Raw genomic sequence first — 27,289 nt, 5'->3', positions numbered from 1 at the left:
AAGAGAGATGTTGAGGTGCTGGAACAGAGAAGGGCAACAAAGCTGGTGAGGGGCCTGGAACACAAACCCTATGAGGAGAGGCTGAGGGAGCTGGGGGTGTTTAGCCTGGAGAAGAAGAGGCTCAGGGCTGACCTCACTGCTGTCTACAAGCACCTGAAGGGTCATTGTAGCCAGGTGGGGGGTGGCCTCTTCTGCCAGGCAATCAGCAATAGAAGAAGGGGACACAGTCTCAAGTTGTGCTGGGGTAGGTCTAGGCTGGATGTTAGGAGGAAGTTCTTGCCAGAGAGAGTGATTGGCATTGGAATGGGCTGCCCAGGGAGGTGGTGGAGGCACCGTCCCTGGAGGTGTTCAAGGAAAGCCTGGATGAGGCACTTAGTGCCATGGTCTAGTTGACTGGCTAGGGCTGGGTGCTAGGTTGGCCTGGATGATCTTGGAGGTCTCTTCCAACCTGGTTGATTCTATGATTCTATGATTCAGTGATCACCACCGACCTGCTCACAAAGCCTGCTGTCGAACGGCAAAATGAACAGAAACGCAGAGTTAGACCCAAAGACTACAGCCTCAGAACCAATCTCCAAGACAAACAGTGCAAGGGAGCAAAAGCCAGAGGTTGCTTCTGAACTGAGCAACCCAACTCTCCCCAGCTGGGATGCTGGGCTCATTGAAAGAGGTTTTAAAACGATGCTAAGCTTTCGGAAATCAAAACGCAGTCCGACCAAAGAGAAAGGAAAGGAAGACACAGGCACTTGGAAAGGAAAACGGATTTCTTTGCGACTCTCCAAGAACTCTGAGAGCAAAACCACAATCTGTAATGGCGTGGAAGAGGTTGGTGAGAAGATAGAAGCAGAGCCTGTTCAAGGAAAAGCCCTTTCAGGTAAGAAGCAAAACCACCGCTGCAATTTGCTCGGCAGGCTGTATGTAACCTTCAAGTGATTTGCACTTTGCATGTCTTGGGCCCAGCACAAACTCGATGGGGTGTTACCTAGCCCAGCCTGGGTAGGTTGTATGTTGCTGAATAGGCTGCTCTGTAGCCTCAACAGCATATTGATTACCTACCTATCAACCTGTCAGCTAACACATCAGCAGGTGTGTCACCCATCATACCAGTGTCACCTGTCTGCTGAGCAGTTTGGGAACTGCTGCTCTGACAGTATCCAGAAGTGTCATGTGGGCTATCCCTACACCATTGCCTGCATTATGCTTCTGGAGTTCTTCTCAGTCTAATGGTTCCCAGACTGTTCTCAGTAGGTTGCTGCAAGGCCTAGATGTGGCCAAAGAGATGATTTTGGGGTTGTTTAGCCTAGAGAAGAGGAGGCTCAGGGGTGACCTCATTGCTGTCTACAACTACCTGAAGGGAGGCTGTAGCCAGATGGGGGTTGGTCTCTTCTCCTAGACAACCAGCAACAGAACAAGGGGACACAGTCTCAAGTTGTGCCTGGGGAAGTATAGGTTGGATGTTAGGAGGAAGTTCTTTACAGAGAGAGTGCTTTGCCATTGGAATGGGCTGCCCAGGGAGGTGGTGGAGGCACCGTCCCTCGAGGTGTTCAAGAAAAGCCTGGATGAGGCACTTAGTGCCATGGTCTAGTTGATTGGATAGGGCTGGGTGCTAGGTTGGACTGGATGATCTTGGAGGTCTCTTCCAACCTGGTTGATTCTATGATTTGGATGTGATCTGGTTTGGCATCTCCACCTTGGAGCCACCATGCCAAGAGACAGCCACAGATACTTTGTTCTCTTATACTTTCCACCTGCTCTTCTGACAGCAGAAGTGCTGAAGATATTTGGGGATTTGTTTTCCTCAGGCTTGTTACTCTTATGAGTTTTGTCAGCATTTATAGATAGGTCTCAGTCAAATTATAAGTACCTTCAGCATAGCTCTCACCTTTCCCTAAGCATGGGTGCATTGCAATGACTTTGATCTTGATTTGGGTCACTTTCTCCTTCACCCTCTCATGGCAGAGGAACTACAATGAATCCACCAGGAGACATGACCTAACCCTTTCTCAGCCTAAATTTCCAGAAAGGAGCTCTTGATTAATGCACAGGATGCCATGGAGATCAAATCGATGGGCTGACATTATCTCACTGCTATCATTTGCTCTCGTGTGCCATGAAGTTATTCACTGCTTTGCACTGGTACATTGTGAGGCTGGTAAGCTGGATCTGAGACCATCTCATACACTTTATCAGTCCTTAAAGGTTCAGAGATGAGGAGTGGCAGGAAGCATTACCATCTCCTTTTCATCTCCTGCAATAAACAAACCGTGGAATTGCATGGTAAGGCTCATCCTATGCCCAGTAACTCGACTGGCCTGGACTAGAGCATCTCTGTCAGAAACGCATCTCATCCTGAGATAAATATGATGGAGGCTCCATCATGTGCAAGATTAAGCTGCATAATGGTTAATTGCCTTTCAATTGTCTTCCCTCAGCTACCAGCTGGCTGATCTTGTATTGCTAAATTAAAGATCCATTTAGCACCCAATATCACCTCCCTGAATAATTATCCTAGATGGTGATTAAATGATGTTTTCTCACTTTGATAAACAGAACAGAACGTATTCCTTCAGTCTCTCACTGCAAGCACTTGTGCAAACACAGGTTTTATACCAATTTATCTAGAAGAGACTAAATTGGTGCAATGGCCCTCCCTTCTGAGTGCAGAAGAAACTGTAGCTCCACATAGACACTCAAAGCTCGATGGACTATACACTACACCAATAGTTGGATTATTGGTGCATTTCTGTCTTCTTACAGGTACTTTTACACTGCACAGTTTAGTTGGTGCATGTGGTACAAAATCTGTGTGCAGGCAAGCCCAAGGGCATAAATTATGGGCTTCATACCTTTGATTTGCCATTGGAATGGGCTGCCCAGGGAGGTGGTGGAGTCGCCATCCCTGGAGGTGTTCAAGAAAAGCCTGGCTGAGGCACTTAGTGCCATGGTCTAGTTGATTGGACAGGGCTGGGTGATAGATTGGACTGGATGATCTTGCAGCACTCTCCCAACCTGGCTGATTCTATGATTCTATGAAATATCACTGACGAGAGGCAGTGCTTGGCATCTGACTTTAGGTTTATATACAGGTGGTGAACAGCTGGGTCATCCACTCATGAACCACAATAGGTAGGTGAAGTTCACATACCTGGCTTACTTTGGTGTTTCTCCATTTCCTTCTGTGAAGGTCCTGCACTCATCACAGAGGCTCTGCTTACTCCACAGCCAAGGGTTATTGCAAACTGCAGTAAATGCAAAGCTGAGAAGCTGTGACTTCTTGTTTTCCAGAAGTCTCTCTTTTTGGAGCTGTCTGGAAGGGACAAGAGACATCTTTCAGAGGCCCTCTGCTATGACAGGCACTAGCTGAAAAGGGTGGCCATCCATGTGTCAGTATCTGGCTTGCTAGCTTGGTCTCTCCATCTGAAAGAATCTTTAGAACGCAAATTAGCAGTGCAACTTCTGTAGTTTGCATTAGCATTTTGCTCAGCCCTCAGAAATGTGGGAGATGTGACTTAAACTGAGGATGTGTCTTAGGCAAACTTGATAAAGCACAAAATAAAGACAGGAGGCAAGTTTAGAGTTTACCCTAAACTAATAATGTATCCAAAACTATATCCAGGCCATCCCAAACACAGTATCCTGCTCATCCAAAGTCTTAGTATCTCTAGAGGACATGCTGGTGGGTAGGCTGGGAGCAGACACAATATCTAGTGAGATGTCTGAACTGGCAGCTCAGAAGGTGTCTGTCCTGCTGTGCTCCCTCCAGCTGCTCCAGCCAGACCCCTGGTCATTCTCCCTGCCTTCCTGGCATTTCAGCCAGAGATGCCAGAGATGGGCCACACTGCCATGGCCAGTTCTGCAGCAGAGTTGTGCTAAGCAAACTGGCATGCTGGGAGAGAAGAGTATCCATGCTAAAACAAATCCTGCTGGTAGGATATATGCCAAACTATCCCCACGGCCAGTCCCACTTCAGCTGTACCCTAACAGGGAGACAGAACCAGAAGCAGCTTTACACAGCCTGAGACCCCAGAGTCCCTCTGTGCACACTCATTAGCCATTGCCTCGAGTTTTCCTGCAGGGCTGTAATTAGGGTTTTGGATATTTCTGAAACCAGCAGTTTAGAGATGTGGCTCAATTTGCAGTGATTGTATTTCCACTTATTTCCTCTTGTGTCAAACAGGAGCTGGAGAGATAGCAGGGTAGGGATGGGAAACATCAGTCTCAATGGCACTGCTGGAACTTGGCTTCTCAAAGCAACCCTACAAGCACCCCTGTGAGGTATCTTGTCCTGTTACCAACCTGTCAATCATCCAATGCCTGCCTTGTCCCAGTCTCTTTCTCCCTTCTCTCTGCAGTAATGGAAATCAATGAACTTATTCAGAAAAAGCAACTTTTAGAAGCATTTGCCAGCATCAAGTACTTGGAAGATGAGGCTATCGCTGAGCGAGATGCTGAGAAATATGTGGATAACCCACAGGAGTTTGTACGGAAATCCAAGGATGTGGATTTGCTTTATAACTCCATCACCAACGCAATACAGTCCATCGTGGTGGCAACACTGGAGCAGCCCACTGTAGAGGATACCATGCTGACCTCCCTGGTGACTCTAATTGCCCGTGAAGAAGCAGCTCATCCTAACACAGCCAGTGCTGCTGGTCCTGGATCAGACTTGCTTGGCACACCCAGGAAATGGAGGGAGGAGTGGAGGAAAGCTATCAATGAGAGCGCTAGAATAAGAGTCCTGAGGGTACCCATGGTGTCAAAGGAAGAAGACAGCTCTTGGCTTGATCTCCACTTAGGTTTCCTCCAGAAACACCTGAGTGAGGACTTAGTCAAAATCAAGTTCTCGGTAAAAAAATGCTATCCAGAGGAGTACCAAGTGTGTGACACATATGTGGAGGCTTTTCACAAGGCCATTGCCTCACATTTGCAAGCTCTGTCCCACAGACTGCTGGAATTTAATGAGCTACGCACCATGCTGGATTGGGTGGCCAACACCTACCTCAGGTAAGATGCTCTGCTTGCCACACTGCCTCAGCCTTCTTTGGAGAGCAGCACGACCACAGAGGGCTTGGAATGCACCAGGCCATTTTCAGTTTTCTAAGCAAGCAAAAGAGACACAGTCACTTCTACAGTAAAGCCAGATAGCTAATCTATTAATAGGTGGGGACAAAGGTTTGTGGATAATGCACTTGCTGATTTTCATAGATTTAAACTCTCCCATTTTCCCCTCCCTCTCCCACTTGCTGTGCTCCAAGGTCAGGGAGCTGCTCCTTGCAGATCTGGTAAACCTTTCTGCAAATATTTTGCTAGGTTCAGCAGCTGCTCAGCGACTTTTCCAGGCACAGGGAGGGACCTGTTGGGGAATGCTGCTTTCTTCCTGTTTAATTCATTGTGATGTATTTGGAAACAGTCCACATTACCCATCATGCTCCAGGGTCAGAATCATCTTAAGGGGGTGCCAAGATATCACCTTGTGGAATTAGCCACATAAAAGCAAAGACTCTGGCTCAGACATGCCCGTTAGTTGAATGGGAAGTCTGTAGGTTCTAGGACTTCTCAAAGCTCCCTTCAGTTCAGGGGTGACTAAAATACTCTAAGAGCTGTACAGACATATCAACACCACCCTCAGGGCACTCTGAGTGTGTGAGAAGAAAGGTAGGAATTTCTCACAACAGCAGTAAAAACTGTTCTGCTGGACGTTGCCTCTGTTTACAGGCAAAGGAGACATCTAAGATAGGCACTCTATAGAATCATAGAATCAAGCAGGCTGGAAGAGACCTCCAAGATCATACAGTCCAACCTAGCACTAGCCAATCAACTAGACCATGGCACTAAGTGCCTCAGCCAGGCTTTTCTTAAACATCTCCAGGGATGGCAACTCCACCACCTCCCTGGGCAGCCCATTCCAATGCCAATCACTCTCTCTGTGAAGAACTTCCTCCTAACATCCAGCCTGTACTTCCCCCGGCACAACTGGATTCTGTGTCCCCTTGTTCTATTGCTGGTTGCCTGGGAGAAGAGAACAACCCCCACCTGGCTGCAACCTCCCTTCAGGTAGTTGTAGACAGCAATGAGGTCCCCCCTGAGCCTCCTCTTCTCCAGGATGCACACCCCAGGCTCCCTCAGCCTCTCCTCATATGGTTTGTGTTCAGGTATTGTGTGTCCTATTTGCTCACTGGCCTAGACCACAGACCCTCATCTCAGACACAAAAAGCTTCCAGACTAAAACCCAACAGAAATACACAGTAGAGAGGGAAGGAGTAAAGAGCAACATCCACAGAAGATGGATCTACAATCCACAAGCCACATCAAAGAAAAAGTGTGTCTGCCCCCTTAGCTGGTCTCCAGGAATGGCCTCAACCAGATGGCCAAGGATGGGACAGACACAAACTTGTTACCCTGCCTTACACAAGGAGGGAATGAAGGCAAGAGACAAACAGCAGGCAAAACCTGACACAGAGGGAGCAGTGGCAGAACAGGGCAAGCGGCAGCAGTGCTTGCCCAGAGCACTCTTAGCCTGGGGTAGCTTTTGAGGCAGAAGCATTTGCACCATATATGATCTTTATTTTGAATAGCCCTCAACAGATTTCTTCTGTGAACTCACCTAGCTGCTCCTAAGACCCCATTTATGGTGTGGTGACCATGATGACATGTGGGTAAACTCCTCCACATCATGGCACTGGGTGACCAGCATTATGGCAGGGGGAAATATAGGCTGGATGTTAGGAGGAAGTTCTTGCCAGGGAGAGTGATTGGCATTGGAATGGGCTGCCCAGGGAGGTGGTGGAATCACCATCCCTGGAGTTGTTCAAGAAAAGCCTGGCTGAGGCACTTAGTGCCATGGTCTGGTTGACTGGCTAGGGCTGGGTGCTAGGTTGGACTGGATGATCTTGGAGGTCTCTTCCAACCTGGTTGATTCTATGATTCTATGACTGCTGTGGGAATGACACTCACACCCATTGGCATTCTTCCTCATGAGTCCATTCCAATCTTACCTGGAAAGAAAGTCCTGCATGTCCTCAGCTCTTGGGAACTTTACTACACCCCAACATTGTAGGAAAGGGGGTCAGAAACAGCTTTCAGCATCCAAGTTCTGCACCAAAGAAAAGTGCCCCCATCATATTTCTTTGACTGGCTGTGAAAGAGTTTATTGAGAGCCTTCAGCTATTTTGGGCACTGCTTACAACCACCTTGCTGGTTTGGACTGTTTCCATTCAGTTTCTCTATTCTAGAAAGAACTTCATCACCTCCTGGGACTCATGTCAAAAATTAAATTGTCTGACTCAAACTCATTATTCATGCTACAATTAAAACAAGGGGGTGAGGAAGAAAGTGAGGTGAATAAGTTCCATGAGTATACCCTTGAGCCAGTCCTTTCAGTCATGGGGGAGAGTTTGTCTTTCAGCCTGTGGTGTCCTTTGAAATGATCAGCAGACTCCTGCAGCAGCTGGGCTTTGCAATGCTCTAAACATGCAGATGTACCTTTCTGAGAACTCTGAACCATGACTGTGGGAACGTTGACTCCAGGATGCTATCATCAGGCTGAGCTTTTTTCTGCTGAGCAGTCACTCTGCACCAGGCTGAACTTTTGCAGGCCAATCCTCACTTCGATCCAAAAATGGGAACCCTCTTTGGTGTTGGGCAAATGAGCAGGCTGTGTGTAGGACGTTGCAGCTGTGTTCCCTGCTAACCAGGTGACAGCTTGCAGCTTATGTCCAACATTCATTAAGTGCATGAATATTTTCTGCTTTTCCCTTTCCTCCTTCACTGCTCTGAAAGATGCAGTGGAGGAACGTGGCAGATTGCAAGGGTAGCACATTCAATTGCACAGGCTAGTAACAGGTTTCTCACCCCAGAGGGAGAAACACAAGCAGTCCCTCCTTTTCCATGATTCCCTGCTAATCAGCAGGCCTGATTACATGGCAGTCCAGAGGAAAGTGAGTGGTAAAGTCGCGTGGCAGCTGAGTGCACTTTGGAGTCAGACTCTGTAGCTGCACACTCACCCACCACTTGCGCTTGTGGAGGAGTCACAGCGCTGCCATAGCTCTCATCCTGGGCATGGGAATGCCTTCCAGAGGCTGCTCTGCAAAGAACAGGACCTGCTCTGCCACCTCCCCTTGCTAGAGATAACCCTCAGGGAAAAATACCAGGCTGAGTAAGGCCTGATGGGACATCAGAGAGGAGCCAAGGAGATCAGCTAATTCCAAAGCAGCACACTGCCACTCTGCACTGGTTAGACCTCACCTGGAGTACTGTGTTCAGTTCTGGGCCCCCCCCCAGTTTAGGAGGGACATTGAGATGCTTGAGCGTGTCCAGAGAAGGGCAACAAGGCTGGGGAGAGGCCTTGAGCACAGCCCTACGAGGAGAGGCTGAGGGAGCTGGGATTGTTTAGCCTGGAGAAGAGGAGGCTCAGGGGAGACCTTATTGCTGTCTACAACTACCTGAGGGGTGGTTGTGGCCAGGGGTAGGTTGCTCTCTTCTCTCAGGTGGCCAGCACCAGAAGGAGAGGACACAGCCTCAGGCTGCACCAGGGGAGATTTAGGCTGGAGGTGAGGAGAAAGTTCTTCACTGAGAGAGTCATTGGACACTGGAATGGGCTGCCCGGGGAGGTGGTGGATTCGCCGTCCCTGGGGCTGTTCAAGGCAGGATTGGACGTGGCACTTGGTGCCATGGTCTAGCCTTGAGCTCTGTGGTAAAGGGTTGGACTTGATGATCTGTGAGGTCTCTTCCAACCCTGATGATACTGTGATACTGTGATACTGTGAATTACCCTGAGAGGCATTTCAGAAGCTCACAGTGAAGTGAATCAGCTTCAGGCTGTTTATTTTAAAAAGTAAATGCTCATAGCACTTTTCATGTCCAAACAACTCAGAAGTCTCATGATTTCTAAGGTGGGCTGGAACCTTAGATCACTTAGATTTTGAATAATTAGGATTTTGAATAGCAAGGAAAGATTTTCTTGTTAAAGCTTGAAAACAAGCATCACCATTTCAGCTTTAAGTATATTTATCACAGCTTAATAATTAGGTAGCTCATGCCACGTGAATACTCCATCGGTTTACTCACACTCTGAGGCAATATAACTTGTTCATTTGAATCTTTCCAGTGAACTCTTTCTGGGTCACCCTGATCTCAAACCAGAAGTGAAGACAGAAAACCTGTCCCTGCTGTTAACACCAGATGATTGGGTTAAACTGAAAAACAACTACATTGCTTCTGCAAAGGTGAGAGTTTTGACCTTGTTCCCACACACCATCCAGGGAAAGTACAGAAGTCCCAGCCCCAGGGCAGAGGTCTCAGATAGCTAGATCGTGATTTCTAGCCCCACCAGGTGCTGAGTCCTGCCAGCACCATGCAGAATAGCCTTTAATCACCATACAAAATAGCCTTTAATCAAAAGCAAAATAGTCCTGACCAGCAGTCCAGGAAGCAAAGCCTGAACCCGATGGTAACAGAGACAAAGGAACTGTATATGGTAGAGGCTTACTGAAAGGTCGTAACTGGGCTGTGTCAGATTGAACTCATTGCAAAACTAGTAGTGAGGACATTCTAGCTGCTGCTTTCACACGGTGTGGTTTTCCATCTGAGGCTTGCTATAGGAAGACAAGTTTAGGCATGTTCCTCCAGAGGACATTCCCATGATCAAGGCCCTTCTAGAGAGCCTCTTCTGTAGTCTTGTTTCCGCTGCCCTCAGCTGTGATGCTGAGTAAGACCTGGATCTTTGCTGGGCTCATACATTTTCTTGAAAAGCTTCTCTAAAACAAGGCACCACTCAAGGTGACCTCAATGTACCTGACTGAATAAAATCAGTATTGCTCCGTTGTGCTGGTGAAGGATCATTTTGTTTCACCAGCAACAAGATTGATTTATTAGCCAGAACTGAGCAGTGCTGCCACCGCTCAAGTGATTGTACTGCTGGAAAGGACCGGTTTGATCTTTAATCCTGACCTTGTGCATTGCACATGCTGGAGGACTTTGTAATCAAGCAAACAGCTGACAATATTTCTCTGCCTGGAGAATGATTGCTGTCTATAACTACCTGAAGGGACATTGTAGCCAGGTGGGGGGTGGCCTCTTCTCCCAGACAACCAGCAATAGAACAAGGGGACACAGTCTCAAGTTGTGCCAGGGTAGGTCTAGGCTGGATGTTAAGAGGAAGTTGTTGCCAGAGAGAGTGATTGGCATTGGAATGGGCTGCCCAGGGAGGTGGTGGAGGCACTGTCCCTGGAGGTCTTCAAGAAAAGACTGGATGAGGCACTCGGTGCCATGGTCTAGTTGACTGGCTAGGGCTGGGTGCTAGGTTGGCCTGGATGACCTTGGAGGTCTCTTCCAACCTGGTTGATTCTATGATTCTGTGATTCCTTCTTGATTTGAGAGTACCTTGCCCCCACACAACACAGCTCTTGATTTTTTCCCAAGATCCTATGAAGACTTGACAGGGCCTGGAGGAAAACCTTTGACTCCTCTTACGTTCTCGCACCACACACACGAGCCTTTCACACATGCCAGTGGAGCAAAACACAGCAAGCTGCATTACTCATTCTTGCTTCATTATCCTCAGCTGCATATTTCCTTTCTGTTTAACATTTAGGGGAACATCAAAGGCTATTTTGAAAACATCCTGAGACTGGAGGAAACAGAGAAGTGGGAGAAGGAAGATCATCCAGAAGTGAAGGAAAATCTCTACTACTCCTCACTCTCCTTTGATATTCAAACGGTATTCGATTAGCTGGGGCAAAGAGCAGGGGGCTTTGTGGCTCCAGGGGAACTAGATGGCTACCTTCTGGGGTGGAGGTACTGCCTCCTGTGATAATTTGTGTTCGTCATGCCCTGGGAGAATACATTAGAGCAGAAAATGACGATTATTACAACTTCTAGCTCTCCTGCTTGCCTTCCAGCTGCAAATTAAACCTGCTGTCAATTGTGTCAGCAGCATAATAGGCAACTGTTTTTAAAGTCCTTTAAATCTCTTTGATTAGAAAGGAAAAAAAAAAGATAAAGTGGGGGGCAAAAGGCAGAAAGAAAATGTTTGCTAGGAAAAAGCATTTGGCTGTAAGAGTGACTTTGTCCCAGGGCTGCAGCAGCCATGGAAAGGCTGTTGGCAGTGACAGGCACTCCAGTTTCAACAGTACAAAAAGCTTCCACTAGCTCTAAGGACTACAGGGTAATAAATCTAAGAGAGGTTCGGATTCATGCTCCTCACTTAAAGAGTTGAGTCATTTCAGTTAAATAATACCAACAAAAAAGAGAGTGAGACAGAAAGAAAGAAAATCAAAGAGTCTTGCCTGCTACCATGACTCCAATTCCATAGAGCAACATCACACATTGTGTGATCAGTGGGAGAGCAGGTCCAAATTGGATTAGCAGATGGATAGGATGCCTCAGAAAGCATCAGAGTAGAACTTCAGCCTGCCTCTCTCTGTAGAAGTAGTTCAGGCTGTGGGAACAGGAATTAGGGAGGAGCCTCAGTACTAGCAAGATTTTGGGGTGATGCCTGAGTCTCTGTGCAGCCCTGGTATCACTTCTGAGGAGGGGGTCTTGTGTGAGCCCTAAGGATGGTGCTTAGAGCCACTCTTAGCATGGAGATGTAGGGACAGCTCAGCTCCCATTGCACATCAGGTTGGAGATTGATGCCCCTGCAAATCCCACCAAAAGAGGAAAATGGCACCAGGGCAGGTCTGGGCTCCAGTCCACACCCTGTCTAACTCACACTCAACAGCAGAAGGACACAAGGCCACCAGGGCTGAATCGTTGTGCCACAAATCAGTTTGTGCCTCTTGGTCAATTCTGCATGATTATTTTCAAAAGTCCCAGAGAATAGCCAAAACTGCCTGGCAACAAGGCAGCTGTTCCCCCTTTTTGCTAGAGGGATCATTTCTATGTAGCATCTTGTGAAAGATGTTTTGCCTATGCCTGTCCCATCCAATGGAGTTTTGTCATACTCTTTTCTAGATCATCGGAGAGTATGTGAAGACATCTGGAGCAATCAGCAGAAGCTTGGAAATGAAAATGCTTGAGCTGTGCCTGGCAGAACTGCAAGAATTCATACCAAGGTCATCACTGCTCCAGGCAGCACATTCCTTCCAAATGAATCCCACACTGATAAAAAAAGTAGAGAAAAAGTTCGTGCACTGGGACAGATGCTGGCACTGAGCAGGCACAAGCCTGCTTCTGGGAGAATTAGAGATCACAATAAGCCAAATAATGAGCAAGCTGCAAAACAGCTTGGGAGAAGTCACAAACAGACCCAGATTGGACACTTGAGAGTCCCAAACTTGGGGTCAGAGTTCCAGGAAGGATCAGGTGGATGGAAAGGGATGGGACCACTGTGGTTACTTACAGCTGCAGCCACAAGGAAACATCAGTTGTGGATCCCCCAGACCCTGCTTGTCCATAATGTTATCTTGGTGTCCCATGGTACATTCTTCTGGGAGGGTTTTCTCCTGCATCCCTTGCTTTGGGCATAGAAATGACTAATGGGAGCCTCCCTCAAGACATAAAGCTGGTTCACCTTCTGAGTTTTTTTCAGAAGGACCCAGTGTCCAAAGGACACAGGACACTGCATCTGTGCTGAAATATTTCTGTGCTTGGTAGTTTGGTAGTCCACACCAAATTGTGACCTCAGATCTCATCCCATGTGACATGCTTTGGAGATGCCCCAGGGAAGATTTTTGTCTTGCAGAGGGTGCCAGCACAGTGACACACTGTCCAACCTCTCTGGTGGGGCTGTGTTTTGGAGAGGATTCACAGCTGCTTGCTGGAGCAGCAATGTGCAGAGGAAAAAGGCTGCTCACCATCAGTCAGCTCCAAGCAAGACTAAAAATAGTTTTGCATTAACATTTGAAGTTTTCCACCTCTGGCAGGCATTGAGCAGGGAGTTTGATAATAGGCATTTTGCAGGAGGGTGGGGAGACCAAGTGCTGCTTTCCCAGATCGTGAACCCAGGGTATGGCAGGTGTCCAAAGTGCACTAAAGGCAACATTTACCCTTCTAAGCCCTCAGACCAGTGATGTACACTTGTCTCCCATACCCAGAGCAAGTAGGGTGGTTCAAACCAGCTATTTGGCCTTGAAGCCTGCCTAGGTTTTTGAAAGAAAGACAGTACTGATGTTCTGAGGTTTATTATTATTATTTGTTGGTTGTTTTGTTTGATTTTTTCCCATTTTTTCTTGACTTTCTTCTTTCTTCCTCTTCTTTTCTTGTGGGTTTGTTTTGTTTGTGGTGCTGGTTTTGGTTGGGTTTTTTTCCTTCACTTTTAAATTATGTTTTCCTTTTTTCTTTCCTTTTATTTTTATCTTTCTTTTTTTTTTAAGCAAAATTGGTGTAAAATGTGAGCTGGGGCAGTAAGGGCACACAGATGAAAGTGTCACTGAAACTGAAGCTGTTTCTCAAGCAAGCCTGAGGTGCAAGTGGCTGAGGCCAGCTTGAGTAGGTTTCTTTACCCCGACAAAGAATGGATCTACCAGGCAAAGCCTGCCTGAGCAGTGCAGACCTGTCTGTAGAACATCTGTCAAAACCATAGAGCTGTGGTACATGGGAAACAGCCACCTAACACACCAGGCTGAGTATGGGAAGGAAGCAGAGGTGTGCTGCCTCATTCCTATCTACCTTCTGTTGTAAAATCAGCCAGCAGAGAGATCTTTTTTCTTGTCTGCTCAACAGACAAGTGTGTTGCAGTCTGCTTGTCTGCTTAACATTTATCTGTTCAAAAAAGAGATAAAAGAAGAGCCAGGCAGATGAGCCTGAGTAGCATGGCCACAGTCAATTCCCCAACATGAGGATCAGTCAGAGATTTTGCACACCAAAATCGCTGGCAGCTCTCCAGAAGTGCTGCATGCCCACTCAAGCGAGCACACCCCAAACCCGTAATTATCTGCCATCTATTCCACTCCAACGCACATGCATGTTATGACAGCTGGAAAAAAACATGTCCATGTACAAAAGGGACAAGTTGGGCCAGCCACCAGTGTCTCCTGTCATTGCAGTGTACACAGCAGATGAGCCATAACTGGTCCCTTCGGCGTTTGTGTAACCTGCCTGTCTTCTCCTGCAGGTTTGGGGAGAAGTTTTCAGCATGGAGCACTGACCAAGACAGCCCCATCTTTGCACCCTATTTCACTGCCTACATCAACAGCTTCCATGATCTGGTGTAAGTCTACCACCTGCAAGATGGATGTCATGTTGCTGGGATATGGGAGGGAGAGAACATCTGGAAAACAATGTCCAAGTTCTCCTTGGGGTGCCCTGCTGGGAATTCAGATTCCAGCCCTTTCTCTCCCCGTGGGGGAATGTTGCCCAAGAGAGGCAGATTAAAGTCACAAGAGTAAAGAGACCAAATTGAGGATGGATCTGGTGCTTGCATGAAAGCTTGAAATTCATATTCAGTCCATATTTTCAGCCTCAGAGGAGAGGTGGGGATTTTTCGTTTGGTTTTGGTTTTGGTGGGAGGTTTTTTGTTTTCTTTTTGGTGGCGAGTTGGAGGTTTTTTCATCTATTTGTTGTTGTTGTTATGGAGGTTAGCAGCCCGAGCCCAACAACACGGTTTGAAGGCTGCTTTTGGTGCTGGGCTGGAGGGAAGTGTTTGAAAGCGCTCAACCTGCAAGTAAACCCCTGCCGTTGCTGCTGGCAGCAAGAACTTCTAGGGCTTTGCATGTGTTATGAATTAGTTACTTAAAGGCATGCACTGAAAAGGTCTCTGATGAACAGATATGCCCACCAGCTCTATCACAGCATCACAGTATCACAGTATCATCAGGGTTGGAAGAGACCTCATAGATCATCAAGTCCAACCCTTTACCACAGAGCTCAAGGCTAGACCATGGCACCAAGTGCCACGTCCAATCCTGCCTTGAACAGCTCCAGGGATGGCGACTCCACCACCTCCCCATGCAGCCCATTCCAGTGTCCAATGACTCTCTCGGTGAAGAACTTTCTCCTCACTCAAGCCTAAATTTCCCCTGGTGCAGCCTGAGGCTGTGTCCTCTTGTTCTGGTGCTGGCCACCTGAGAGAAGAGAGCAACCTCCTCCTGGCCACAACCACCCCTCAGGTAGTTGTAGACAGCAATAAGGTCACCCCTGAGCCTCATCACAGAGTGCTTCCAGGAGAGAGGCACCCTCCCCATGAGGAGAAAGTTCTTCACTGAGTCATTGGACACTGGAATGGGCTGCCTGGGGAGGTGGTGGAGTCGCCGTCCATGGAGCTGTTCAAGGCAGGATTGGACGTGGCACCTGGTGCCATGGTCTAGCCTTGAGCTCTGTGGTAAAGGGTTGGACTTGATGATCTGTGAGGTCTCTTCCAACCTTGGTGATACTGTGATACTGTGATAAGCAGGACAGTGCCAGTCAGTGTCCCAGCATCTAGTCCCTCAGATTGATGCTATGGCAGGTGATGACTTTGCCTTTCTCACCCTCTAGCTGCCCATGCGGCTGCAGCAGCCCTCCAGGAGGAACTGGGGCTGTTTGCACAGCACCTGGCCGGGTGGGACAGTTTGCAGCCACGTGGGGACATACCCCACCCCAGCACAGGGGTTCTTCAGCATTTGGCGCTGTCCCTGCCATACAGGTGCCGTGCTTTGGCGGCCAACCCAGCTGACCCGCACAGGGCTAACACCTGCGGTCCGGCCACCCAAAATCTTGGGCTGTTATCTGCAGCCCACACTGCTGCACCCCCGCCTGGCACCGCCGCCTGGCACCGCCTGCAGCAGGGGTGCTACATGCCAAGTATCACTCAGGGAATGCAGAGGGTTTGGCGCTGGGATGTGTCCCAGGAGCTGCGGCTGCAGCGGCAGCGAGCACTACCGTCGGAGGTCTCTAGATGGCAGGATCCCTCCACAGTGCTGACCGCGCTGAGCTGCTGCCTTTCTCTGCCTCCTCTTGCCGCTGTGGAAGGTGGCTCTTCACTGCTGGGCACTGGCGAGCAGCTGAAAGGTGAAGCCACCGCCAGGCAGGGAGCTGGCAGGCGTTTGAACGGTGGATTTACTTCTCCGGGTTTGTTCCTCAGTCAAGTTAAATATTCAATCAGCCTCGGGTAATGAGTTGCTGGGCAGAGGCAGATGATGAAACAGTGTCAGAGTGGTGAGAGCCTGCAGCGGGTTGCTCAGACAGGTGGTTGAGGTCCCATGCCTGGAGGTGTTTGAGGCCAGGCTGGATGAGGCTGTGGCCAGCCTGATCTAGGGTAGGGTGTCCATGCCCATGGCAGGGGGGGTTGGAAATGGATGATCCTTGTGGTCCCTTCCAACCCTGACTGATGCTATGATTTTGTGGATGCTGGACACAAACTTCAGATGTTCATCAGGAGTCATGAACCTGAGCCTTCAGCTTGGGGCAGCAGGGTTTCTGTTGTGGTTGGTACTCCTGCATGGACAGCCTCAGACATATAAACTGGCTAGTATGCAGTGGCAGGAACTTGTGCTCTGTGGTCAACAGCAGTGGATGTGACACGTGCAAGAAAGTTTGGGGGCTGCTAGCATTCTGGTGGTGCTACCTTGATTGCCCTTGGAGCATGTTACAGCAGGACAGGGATAGAAAGTGAGGAAAAAAACAGGAACCTGCAGTGTCCCCAAAGCCCACACTTAATGCTGGTGATTTCATTAACTTCTCAGACGTTGTATTTTCCACCTCATTAATGAGAAGCTTTGCAGAAGGATGCACTATCCCTAGGAAATTCCACAGGTTTCCACCACCATAGTTCACTGTACCAGTCTCTGCCAATAGTTACTGTGTGGAGTGAGTCAGCTGGGCTCTGGGGGATGCAGGGTTGGCAGCTTTGACCTCTCTGGCTTTCACTCCTACCCCATAAACCCCTCAGTGTTCCTCGCTGGATATCATTCAACAGAAGTGTAGCTCAAGCGAAAAAATAACCAGCCTATGCAACTGGTCCTTGTGGTTGAACCTGATAAGGAAACAGGTGTTTTTTGATCACAGTTACTTGGTTGTGATTCATTTTCAGCATATAGGATTATGAGAAAAAGAAGTCATTACTTACACACATGAAGTGCCTCCAGAAGGAATTTCTTTTTTAAAGTAATGCCTAAGATGCCAGTGTGGATAAAACGCTTCAAGCAGTGTAATGGCTTACACTTTAACATTAACCCTTTGGTGCCATCTCTCTCTCTTTAGGTCAGGGTTAGAAACAGTGTTTAAAGTCAACACCAAGGAACTGCAGAAGATTTTGGCAGCTCTGACAAGGAAATTCACGAATATCTTTTTTAATAAATTAAGAACAAAGGCACAGGTAAGAGATCTTGGCCACATAATCTCCTAAATATAAGAAGTATATGCAGGACCACTGCAGTAGCTGAGGGCCATGGCTTTTCCCTTGTCTTGTGACCTAAACCTCATTTTGCAGTCCCACCAGAATGCCTCCTGCCTGACATTCAGAGAAGCACCAGGGAAGTCAGCTGGGCACCACTGATGGGACCTTCCCTTCTCTTAAAACATCTGTATTCTTCAGAACTTTGACTTACTCTTACTTAATCATAGACCTGCCTTCCTCTTCAGACAGGACAGAATTTGTTCTGGCACAGGTGATTTTTCTAGGCTGTTTCATGAGAATGCTGAAGTTCTGATATTAGCTGATAAAGCACTGATGTCAACTGAACTTTTGTTAAGAGGCATAAAAGACAACACGTTGCAACGGAGTTTGTGATTTTGGTGTTGGATTCCTGCATTCAGCCAGCTGGGGGCCTGCTAGCCTTAATTGGTACAGCATGAGAGATGGAGGAAATTAAGGCTTTGGACTCATCCCTCTTCACTTAATTCATTTTCTAAATCACCAAGCATATCTTTCAGAAACCAAGGCAGTCAAACAACTGCTCCAATCTAAGCCAAGCCAGCCTGGCCAGGGGGACTTTCCAGTGACTGCAGAGCTTGCCTGGGAGCTTAAGGAGCAGGCAAGGAAGGAGGCAAGCCAAGACATTGAGCAACAGAGCAGAAATGCCATGAGAACTGAGAGCAGCTGAGTCAAAGCGTTTCTAAACAGCTCTCCAGCAGGCTGTGAGCACAGCAGGAGGGCATGAGTCAGGGAAATAATTGGAAGGAGATTGTCAGGAGCCTAAAGTGCGAAGAAAATGTGCCTGAGAGGGATATTTTGAATATGGCCATTAGGGAAGTCTTTTCTGGGAGCCACTAGAAGCCTTTAGCATATGCTTCTGTGTTCCTATGTGAAGGCACATTAGCTCTAGAGACCCATCAAGGAAACTAGCACACTGAGAATACTTGGTCAGAGCACTTTGTAACCAGGGCAGATAGGAAATGGTGCCGTCAGGCTCACATCATCACTGACCATGAGGCACCAGTTTGGGGGTGCTCCCAGCTGCTATTCCACCACCATCACCACGCCAGAGCAATTGAACAGAAGGAAAATCCCAATGAAACTTTGGGCAGACACATGGGTCTGGAAGGAGTACAGACAGCTGTTAGCAAGATGAGCTTGATTTCCATATGGAGAAGGCTGGGGAAGTGATGTATTACTGAGCTGATTTCCAACACATTCACTACCAAGTGATTGTCATGTCCATAGCTGATCCAAACCCATATAACACAAACATTCACATTTGCTTCTTCTTCCATACAGTGGTGTTACATATTTATTTACCTAAAGAAATACAGCTGGTGGGTTAGAAGGTGGCACAGAGCAAGGAAATGAGGTGTCCCAAGTAAGCATCTCCTGCTCAAGTAGTGATGCTTCTCCTGTTTGCACTGGGGCACCTGCCCAGAAAGAGGAGATGTGAATCTGAATTCCTCAGAGTGGAGAGAGAACCCCAGCACACTCCATGCTTCTGATACCTAATTTCTGGTGTGTCATTGCACAGACTGGATGTGTTGCTCTGAGGTTTTAGGTTCAGGTCTCCCAAACAGGCATACAGCTGAGTGCCTTTGGCTAGCACATCAGTTAGTCTGAATATTATGGGTGCCATGAGTCAGCCAAATTGAGAGTCAGCAGTGTGTCCGGGTGGCTGAGAAGGCAAGTAACATCCTGGCTTCCATCAGGAATAGTGTGGCCAGCAAGACTAGGGAAGTGATTACTACCCTGTATGTGTGAGGTCACACCATGAGTACTGTGTTCAGTGAGTTGCTAGAGCAGGTTCAGAAAATGAAGATGGTGAAGGGTCTGAAGAACAAGTCCTATGAGGAATAGCTGAGGGAACAGGGGTCATTCAGTCTGAAGAAAAGAGGGTTGAAGAGAGACCTTCTTGCTCTCTACAGCTACGTGAAAGGAGGTTGTAGTGAGGTGGGGGCCAGGTTTTTTTCCAAAGTAACAAGTGATAGGGCAAGAGGAAGTGGCCTCAAGTTGCAGCAGGGGAGGTTTAGATTGGACATCAGGAAAAAAAATATTCACCAATAGTGTTGTAAAGCACTGGAACAGACTGCCCAGGCAAGTGGCAGATTCACCATCCACGGTGTATATGTGGTGCTTAGGCACGTGGTTTAGTGGTGGCCTCAGGAGTGCTGGGTTCTGTTGGACTTGGTCTTATAGGTCTTTTCCAACTTAAATGATTGAATGATTCCATGGTTCTATCACTGAGTTGGTCTTTTCCCAGCCACTCTTTAAGAAAATCCTGACCAAGGACTGGATTTTGGCAACAGAAAGGCCAGTCTCGCTGGCATCAGCAGTCTCACAGTTCTCCGAGCACCTTCAGCACATGAGGCAGCCCAAGAGGCAGGTAAGTGGCTTCTCCCATGCCAGGGTGCAGTGACGGTGGGGGTGTCCCACTGTCATCTGCAGGCTGTGGTTCGACCTGCAAACTCCTCTCCAGCAGTGGGGGCTGCTTATAACTGCGAGGACAGCTGATGTGGGGGAGTTCAGCACTTCCACGTGAGAGCAGGCAATGCATCTCCTTTCTATAGTTTAAATATGGGAACTGGTTTCTTTAAAGAAGAACAAAAAACTTGGGTGAACATTATCACTGAGCATTATAATCCCCTTAGCTGTGGGTTTATAAGCTCCTTTCACACCCTTGCAGTTGTGAAAAGGGTAGATGACAGCATCTCTGCACTTAAAATGTACAAACTCCATCAAAACCTACATTTGAGACAATTCTGGGTGTTCCCCTTTGCCACTGAGGAGCCAAACTGCCAACACAAAATCATGGGCTATGTCAGAGTGAGGAGTGTTTCCATGGCATTTCCTTGGGCACCACCACTGTTCTGTGCCACAGCAAGGGGCTGGGAGTCACCGTCTCACTTTAGCAGAGCTATCCTGAGCTGATGGTGTCCTGCCTTCGGGTATCTGCTTTATGCCCTTGATTGCTGCTAACGACCCAAGCCCTTCTCCTGGCCTCTCTCACCCTTGTGGCCTTGCAGGGAAACCACAGGAAAACCAGGAGGTTTGCTTTTATTTTAACCAGGAGCTTCTACGTGACATTCACAAGTATGTGGTGAGGGAGTACATTGCACAGGTCATCAGACCCAGGCGGAAAATGGACAGGGAGACACGGCAGATGGTGAGCGAAAAGATGAGCCAGGAAGGCAGAATCCTTAACCACATGTTCATTGATCAGGTGAGTGAGCTCCCTCCTGGCACCCCCTGGCTGCCCCTTTCCTGGAGGTGCAGTATCCTCACTTGGCTTCCTGGAGACAGAGGTGGCAGGCTGTCAATGAGGGCAAGCCTCAAGAAATGTAGAAGTCCCTAAAATAGAACAAGGAGATGTTACTGCAGCCAAACAGAAAGGGACCTGGGGGTGCTGATTGATACCTGCCTGAACATGAGCCAGCAGTGTGCCCAGGTGGCCAAGAGAGCCAGTGGCATCCTGGCCTGCATCAGGAATGGTGTGGTCAGCAGGAGCAGGGAGGTCATTCTGCCCCTGTACTCTGCACTGGTTAGACCACACCTTGAGTACTGTGTTCAGTTCTGGGCCCCCCAGTTTAGGAAGGACATTGAGATGCTTGAGTGTGTCCAGAGAAGGGCAACGAGGCTGGTGAGAGGCCTTGAGCACAGCCCTACGAGGAGAGGCTGAGGGAGCTGGGATTGGTTAGCCTGGAGAAGAGGAGGCTCAGGGGTGACCTTATTGCTGTCTACAACTACCTGAGGGGTGGTTGTGGCCAGGAGGAGGTTGCTCTCTTCTCTCAGGTGGCCAGCACCAGAACAAGAGGACACAGCCTCAGGCTGTGCCAGGGGAGATTTAGGCTGGAGGTGAGGAGAAAGTTCTTCACTGAGAGAGTCATTGGACACTGGAATGGGCTGCCTGGGGAGGTGGTGGAGTCGCTGTCCCTGGAGCTGTTCAAGGCAGGATTGGATGTGGCACTTGGTGCCATGGTCTAGCCTTGAGCTCTGTGGTAAAGGGTTGGACTTGATGATCTGTGAGGTCTCTTCCAACCTTGGTGATACTGTGATACTGTGATACTGTGCTGCTGTGGACTCCCAGCCCAGTGGCTACTCTGCAGCACTGACTCGTGTGTGCTCAGCTGGCAGCTCTCTGATTGCTTTGTCTGCTGCATTAACATACTCCCAGGTACATGTATGCTTTGCACAGGGTGGTTCATGTGCTGTGGGAATCACACTCAATCTGTTGCAGCTTCTTCCTGGGCCTGTTCTCTTGGGCCATACAATGCACCTTGCCTCCAAAAGATCCCTGCCCTCGGTACAGCTCATGAAGAGGAATCTTTTAAGAAGGTCCACCCAGGCTCAAAACCTTCATACAGAAGGGTTATGGGGAGCAAATGATGGCTGTTTGTGTCTTTCATGACTACACAACATCAGTCTGGGATTTTTAGGGAAGCCAAATCCAATTCAGGCATTGGATTTTGCAGGAAGTGAGGTGTCTGGGGCACTGAATCCCACCAAGCCACTTACATTGCAGTGATGAGGCACACAAAATAGTTAAACAACAGGAGGTTAAGGCTCTGGCATCCAACTGCTGTGTCAGACTACAGCCAAAATGCCCTTCCCGGTTTCTGGCTCCCTGAGGTGCTTGTGGGCATCAGGGAGCACAGAGTAAAAGCCCCAACAAAGCTCTCAGGGGTATGCTGCCATTGCCACCCAGTGCTGCCTCATCCAGCACCCTGCTGACCCCGAGCAGCACCCGGCCTGCCCCAGGGCAGTCTGTCACAGCCAGTAAAGGCATCCCCTGCTGTGCTCTGTGCTGCAGGTGAAAAGGCATTTCGCAGACGTTGCACTCACCACTGACAGTTGCTCTATGCCTCACCCGCAGGGCTCTGACTCCGGCTGGCTCCTTCCTGCCATACACCACATTGCCAATATCATCGGGGAGGAGAGAAAAGACAAGATCAAGGAGCACATCAAGGAAATGTGTCAGGATTATCCAGATATCAGGTACGTGAAATGGCAGATGTCAGAACTGCTGAGCTCCATCCCAAATAGTGCCACTTTGTGCTATGCCTTGGCCAAGCTCCAGCTTCTCTTCTCTGCTGGTGGCCACACATCAGAGGTCAGGGTGCCAGCAACAGGGCAAATCCCACCTTATTTTTCTTTCTTTATGTCTGCTTGCTCTCTTTTTTTCCCTTGTCTGCTGAATCGTAGAATGCACACAAGTTACCTCAAAAGCCTTTTCATTTTAGAATGAATAGGATAGGATAGGACAGGGTAGAATAGAATGGAATAGAACAGAATATGATAGAATGGGATAGCATAAGATAGGATAGGGTAGAATAGAATAGAACAGAATGGGATAGGATTGGATAGGGTAAAATAGAATAGAATGGGATAGGATTGGATAGGGTAGAATAGAATAGAATAGAATAGAATAGAATAGAATAGAATAGAATAGAATAGAATAGAATAGAATAGAATAGAATAGAATGGAATGGAATAGAATAGGATAGTGTGCTTGTTTGAAGCCAACTAGAATGTTTTGGTGAGAAGAGCTAGATTACAGGCTGTGAAAGAGAAACAATAGTGATGACTATTTCACTCATAGGCTTGCTGAGATGTATAAGAACAAGAGTATAAGCATAGATAAGGCAGTTCAGGCACAGCCTGGGCTTTGAGCTGCATTTCTCTCTAACTTCACCCTCTATCTCTCTGCTTAATCCACTTGCTTCCTAACGCCCCTGGCTGACCCTCCATTCTTCCTTGGGGCACAAGGAAACATCCGGGGTAAGGTTGAGGGATGGGAGAAGGTGGAAGGGCAGTTGGGAGCCCCTCCTGGGGATTCAAGTTTCTGGGAGGGGAGTTGTGTTTCTGTATTACCTTTTCCCTTGTATATTTCTGTCTATAACTGTATATACTGTAAATATCTGCTTGTATATTGTGCTAAACTGTTAATAATAAGCTTCATTCAATTTCCAGAGCCAGCTGAGTCTAGTCCGGGTGATTTCCAAAGTGTGTGGGGGGGTGGGTAACACCCAGACCACCACAGATAGGATAGAATAGAATGGAATAGAATAGAGTAGAACAGCACAAAATTGAATGGAATAGAATGGGATAGAATAGGATACAACAGAAGTAGAGTACACTAGAATAGAATAGAATAGAATAGAATAGAATAGAATAGAATAGAATAGAATAGAATAGAATAGAATAGAAAACAGATATTTGAGTTAGAAAAGGCCCAGAGCAATTATCTAGCCCAATTGCCTGACCTCTTCAGGGCTGACCAAAAGTTAAAGCAGGCTTGAGTCACCTCTCCAGGAAGCTTGTTCCAGTGTTTAATCACCTTCTTGGTAAAGAAATGCTCCTTAAGGTCCATTGCGAACCTCCCTGATGCAGCTCTGAACCATTGCCACTGATGCACCACTGAACCAGCACTGGGCTGCCCAGGGAGGTGCTTGAGTCACTGTCCCTGGAGGTGTTCAAGAAAAGCCTGGATGAGGCACTTAGTGCTGTGGTCTAGCTGATTGGATAGGGCTGGGGGATGGGTTGGGCTGGATGATCTTGGAGGTCTCTTCCAACCTGGTTGATTCTATGATTGCTGTGTGTCCCATCATGGATACCAGGATACCATTTTATAGGTCTCAATGAGCCTCATTTCACCATAAAGCTGCAGGCTGTTTTTTAGTGCATTACCAGCATTAGCCTAGCTTGCCAATTTGCAGGCTTCAGCTTTAGAACAAATGGTTTGCCTCTTGTTCCCAGGCTCAGATCTCAAAGTGCAGCAGACATTAACACAGTTCATCTGCAGTTTCTGACAGAGACTCAACACAGTTGCTACATTTTGGAATAAAATACAAGTTCATCCTTTTGTACTTTCCGTTTGCTGTTCCAAAGCAGCATCTGCAAAATTGAAGGCTGGTGGAAATGTAAACAAAATGACTAGCTCTGTGCTTGGCTAAGTGGCTGCATATCAGAAGTTGCCTTCACTTCCACAGCTCTTCAACCAACCACCTAGAAGGAAAATCAGTGGTATAGCTTGCAAAAAAGTTCTACTTCATCATAGCAATTTCAGAAAAAGTCACTGGGTTAGGAGGGACCTGGACAGGCTGGATGGGTGGGCAGAGGTCAATGGGATGAGATTTAACAAGGTTAAGTGAAGGGTTCTGCACTTTGGCCACAACAACCCCAAGCAGCACTATAGGCTGGGGACTGAGTGGCTGGAGAGCAGTCAGGAGGAAAGGGACCTGGGGGTACTGGTAGGTAGTAGCTGAACATGAGCCAGCAGTGTGCCCAGGTGGCCAAGAGAGCCAATGGCATCCTGGCCTGCATCAGGAACAGTGTGGCCAGGAGGACAAGGGAGGTTATTCTGCCCCTGTACTCAGCACTGGTCAGACCACACCTTGAGTGCTGTGTCCAGTTCTGGGCCCCTCAATTCAAGAAGGATGTTGAGGTGCTGGAACATGTCCAGAGAAAGGCAACAAAGCTGGTGAGGGGCCTGGAGCACAAATCCTATGAGGAGAGGTTGAGGGAGCTGGGGGTGTTTAGCCTGCAGAAGAGGAGGCTCAGGGATGATCTTATTACTGTCTACAACTACCTGAAGGGGCATTGTAGCCAGGTGGGGGGTGGCCTCTTCTCCCAGGCAACCAGCAATAGAACAAGGGGACACAGTCTCAAGTTGTGCCAGGGTAGGTATAGGCTGGATGTTAGGAAGAAGTTCTTCACAGAGAGAGTGATTGGCATTGGAATGGGCTGCCCAGGGAGGTGGTGGAGGCACCATCCCTGGGGGTCTTCAAGAAAAGCCTGGATGAGGCACTTAGTGCCATGATCTAGTTGATTGGTTAGGGCTGGGTGCTAGGTTGGCCTGGATGATCTTGGAGGTCTCTTCCAACCTGGTTGATTCTGTGATTCTATGATTCTATGCTGGGTAACATTTATACAACCAAACCAAGCCATGTAGTTAATGGATCGATCAGAGCACTGAAATGGACCCTCAAATAATCATTAAGAACAATGACATTAAACTTATTTTCCTCTTCCCAAAACTGAGAATAAAATAATTCATGATTCTATTTGAGTGGGTTGGATATCTGGATATCACAGGCTTACCTGTGTGGGGAAATTCAAGACATAGTCTTGAAAAACAATGATTGTTCCTGAGTAATTTCCTGGGTGAACACACCTATCCCACATGAAAAAATAAAGCCTTAATCCCAGTGGCTACACTAAACTGACGAAGGAGGCAGTGCCTTTTCTGGGAAGGAATGAAGGAGGTAAATTGCAGCTAGTCAGGCTTAGCTATTTCAAAACAATTTTCCAGGCTGTGCTTTGCGGCACTTTCATTAGCCTTGGATCCCAGCCAGGTCTTTAAGCTCATCCTCTTGGTTGATCTGTTTCCTGCCTTTCCATTATTGAGCAATATTATTTTTAACAGTGATGTTTGGAAAATGGGGCAGAACCTACTGGATCTGCATTACTTCCTGATCAGGTCTCTGTTAGTTCTTCCCGGAATTTGTACATACTGAGATTACTGGAACAGGCTATGTTTCCATGTTGGCTTTCCTATCTCTAATCTAATTAGAGCCTGTCAGCTCCCTAAATATTAGCACTTCCATTACTCAGCTCAAAATAATCATTAAATAAAAGGTCTGCAGCCTCTTGGGGAAACTGGGAAAAGATGTCACGTGTGTGTGGAGATGGAGGAGGAAATTCCCTGAAGTACCAGCACCAGGAGGGTGGTAGCACTAACTACAGGGTGGTAGGAGCTGATGCCTGCTGGCTCTGTACCTCTGGAGGCTGCAGACCCATAGCTCCTCCAGGAGACTGAGAGGACATTTGCCATCACTTTGTCACGGCTTTGCTCTGTATCCAGTATGCTTATTGGTTGCTTAACTCTGGGCTGATTTTGCTTGCCAAGGCTGAGCAAGATCCTGTTTTGTTTCTGCAGGAAGGACCACATTCTTGCGGTCCTCGCGCTCCGGGGACTGAGGCACACCAAGAGAATGGCAATTTTTCGGCAAAGCTACCATGCACTGGAGAGCCCTGATGCTGGAGAGGACACTGCACTCTTTGCTGAAATCGATGCCCCCATGATCATCAGCTGCCTCTAAACCAGAACCAGGCCAGCAGCCAGAACCCTCCCTCCTCATACGGTGTAATCCAAAATCTGCTACCCACACCTCTCTGCTCTGCAAACACAACTTTCTGACTGCTGTTGGAGAAGAAGTAGTTTTCTGAGCTTGCTACCAGAAACCAAAGGCAAAAGATGTGCCAGGATACTGACCTCACTCAAGAGCTCCTGAGCAGCAGCCCCAGCACAGGCACTGTGCCTCTCCTATGTTCATAGAGATTTTATTGCTATGAAGCTGCACTGTTGTTTGGTCCAAGATCAAGTTTCTTTTCAGAGAACAGGGGAAACCAAAAAGGAGTTCACTCAGAGCTATATTAAGACTTGGACTGTGTATTGCATAATTACACAGCAGCAGAGTGAGAGCTTCCTTCGTAATTAGTATCCCTGAGCAACCAAGGAGCAGTGCTTGGGAAGGTATGTCATAGTACTGAAGTTTCATTTCCTCTCCCATGAATCCGCTGGCCAAACTGGCATCACACAAGGTTGCTGACACTGTGACCAACCACTACCATACCACCAACCACTACCTGTGTGAGGACACCTTGGAGGATAACCAAACCCCACAGCTGGGACATGTAGTGCATAGACTACTCAGCACTCCGGGATGGACTCCGCAGCCCTTATGGTGTTCCAGCAGATTTTCCTCATTCCTGGTCTGCCATGCAAAATTGCTATTGGACCAAAGACTTGTTCATGCCATCATAGCCTCTCTTTGTGGACAGACGTATCTGGATGAGACATGCCATGTGGAAGGAGGTTCCTAGTAGAAAAGGAAGCCTTGGGGCTTCCTCTGCCTCCAGGAAAAGGGCCACTGTGCCACTATTCCGTTTCATCGTATGCTCAAAAGTGTTTTAACAAGTCTGGTATGCTTTGAAGGCAGTATGGAACCT

At 48.0% G+C, this 27,289-nt stretch overlaps 1 protein-coding gene across 1 annotated transcript; it reads left to right on the top strand.

The window, feature by feature from the left end:
- Positions 1–522: 522 nt before the first annotated feature.
- EXOC3L4 (exocyst complex component 3 like 4) lies at positions 523–26,379 on the top strand. Its single transcript, XM_064157306.1, has 11 exons — positions 523–874; positions 4,353–5,004; positions 9,107–9,224; positions 10,592–10,717; positions 11,953–12,053; positions 14,054–14,149; positions 17,119–17,233; positions 19,542–19,664; positions 20,349–20,501; positions 22,152–22,273; positions 26,217–26,379. Exons 1-11 carry the CDS (start codon positions 523–525, stop codon positions 26,377–26,379), a joined length of 2,121 nt encoding a protein of 706 aa, XP_064013376.1.
- Positions 26,380–27,289: the final 910 nt, after the last annotated feature.

This window comes from Pogoniulus pusillus, chromosome 1, assembly GCF_015220805.1.
Source record: "Pogoniulus pusillus isolate bPogPus1 chromosome 1, bPogPus1.pri, whole genome shotgun sequence".
Classification (NCBI taxonomy): Eukaryota; Metazoa; Chordata; class Aves; order Piciformes; family Lybiidae; genus Pogoniulus; species Pogoniulus pusillus.
Note: the sequence above shows the minus strand (reverse complement) of the source record. Positions and strands in the feature narration are given on the sequence as shown.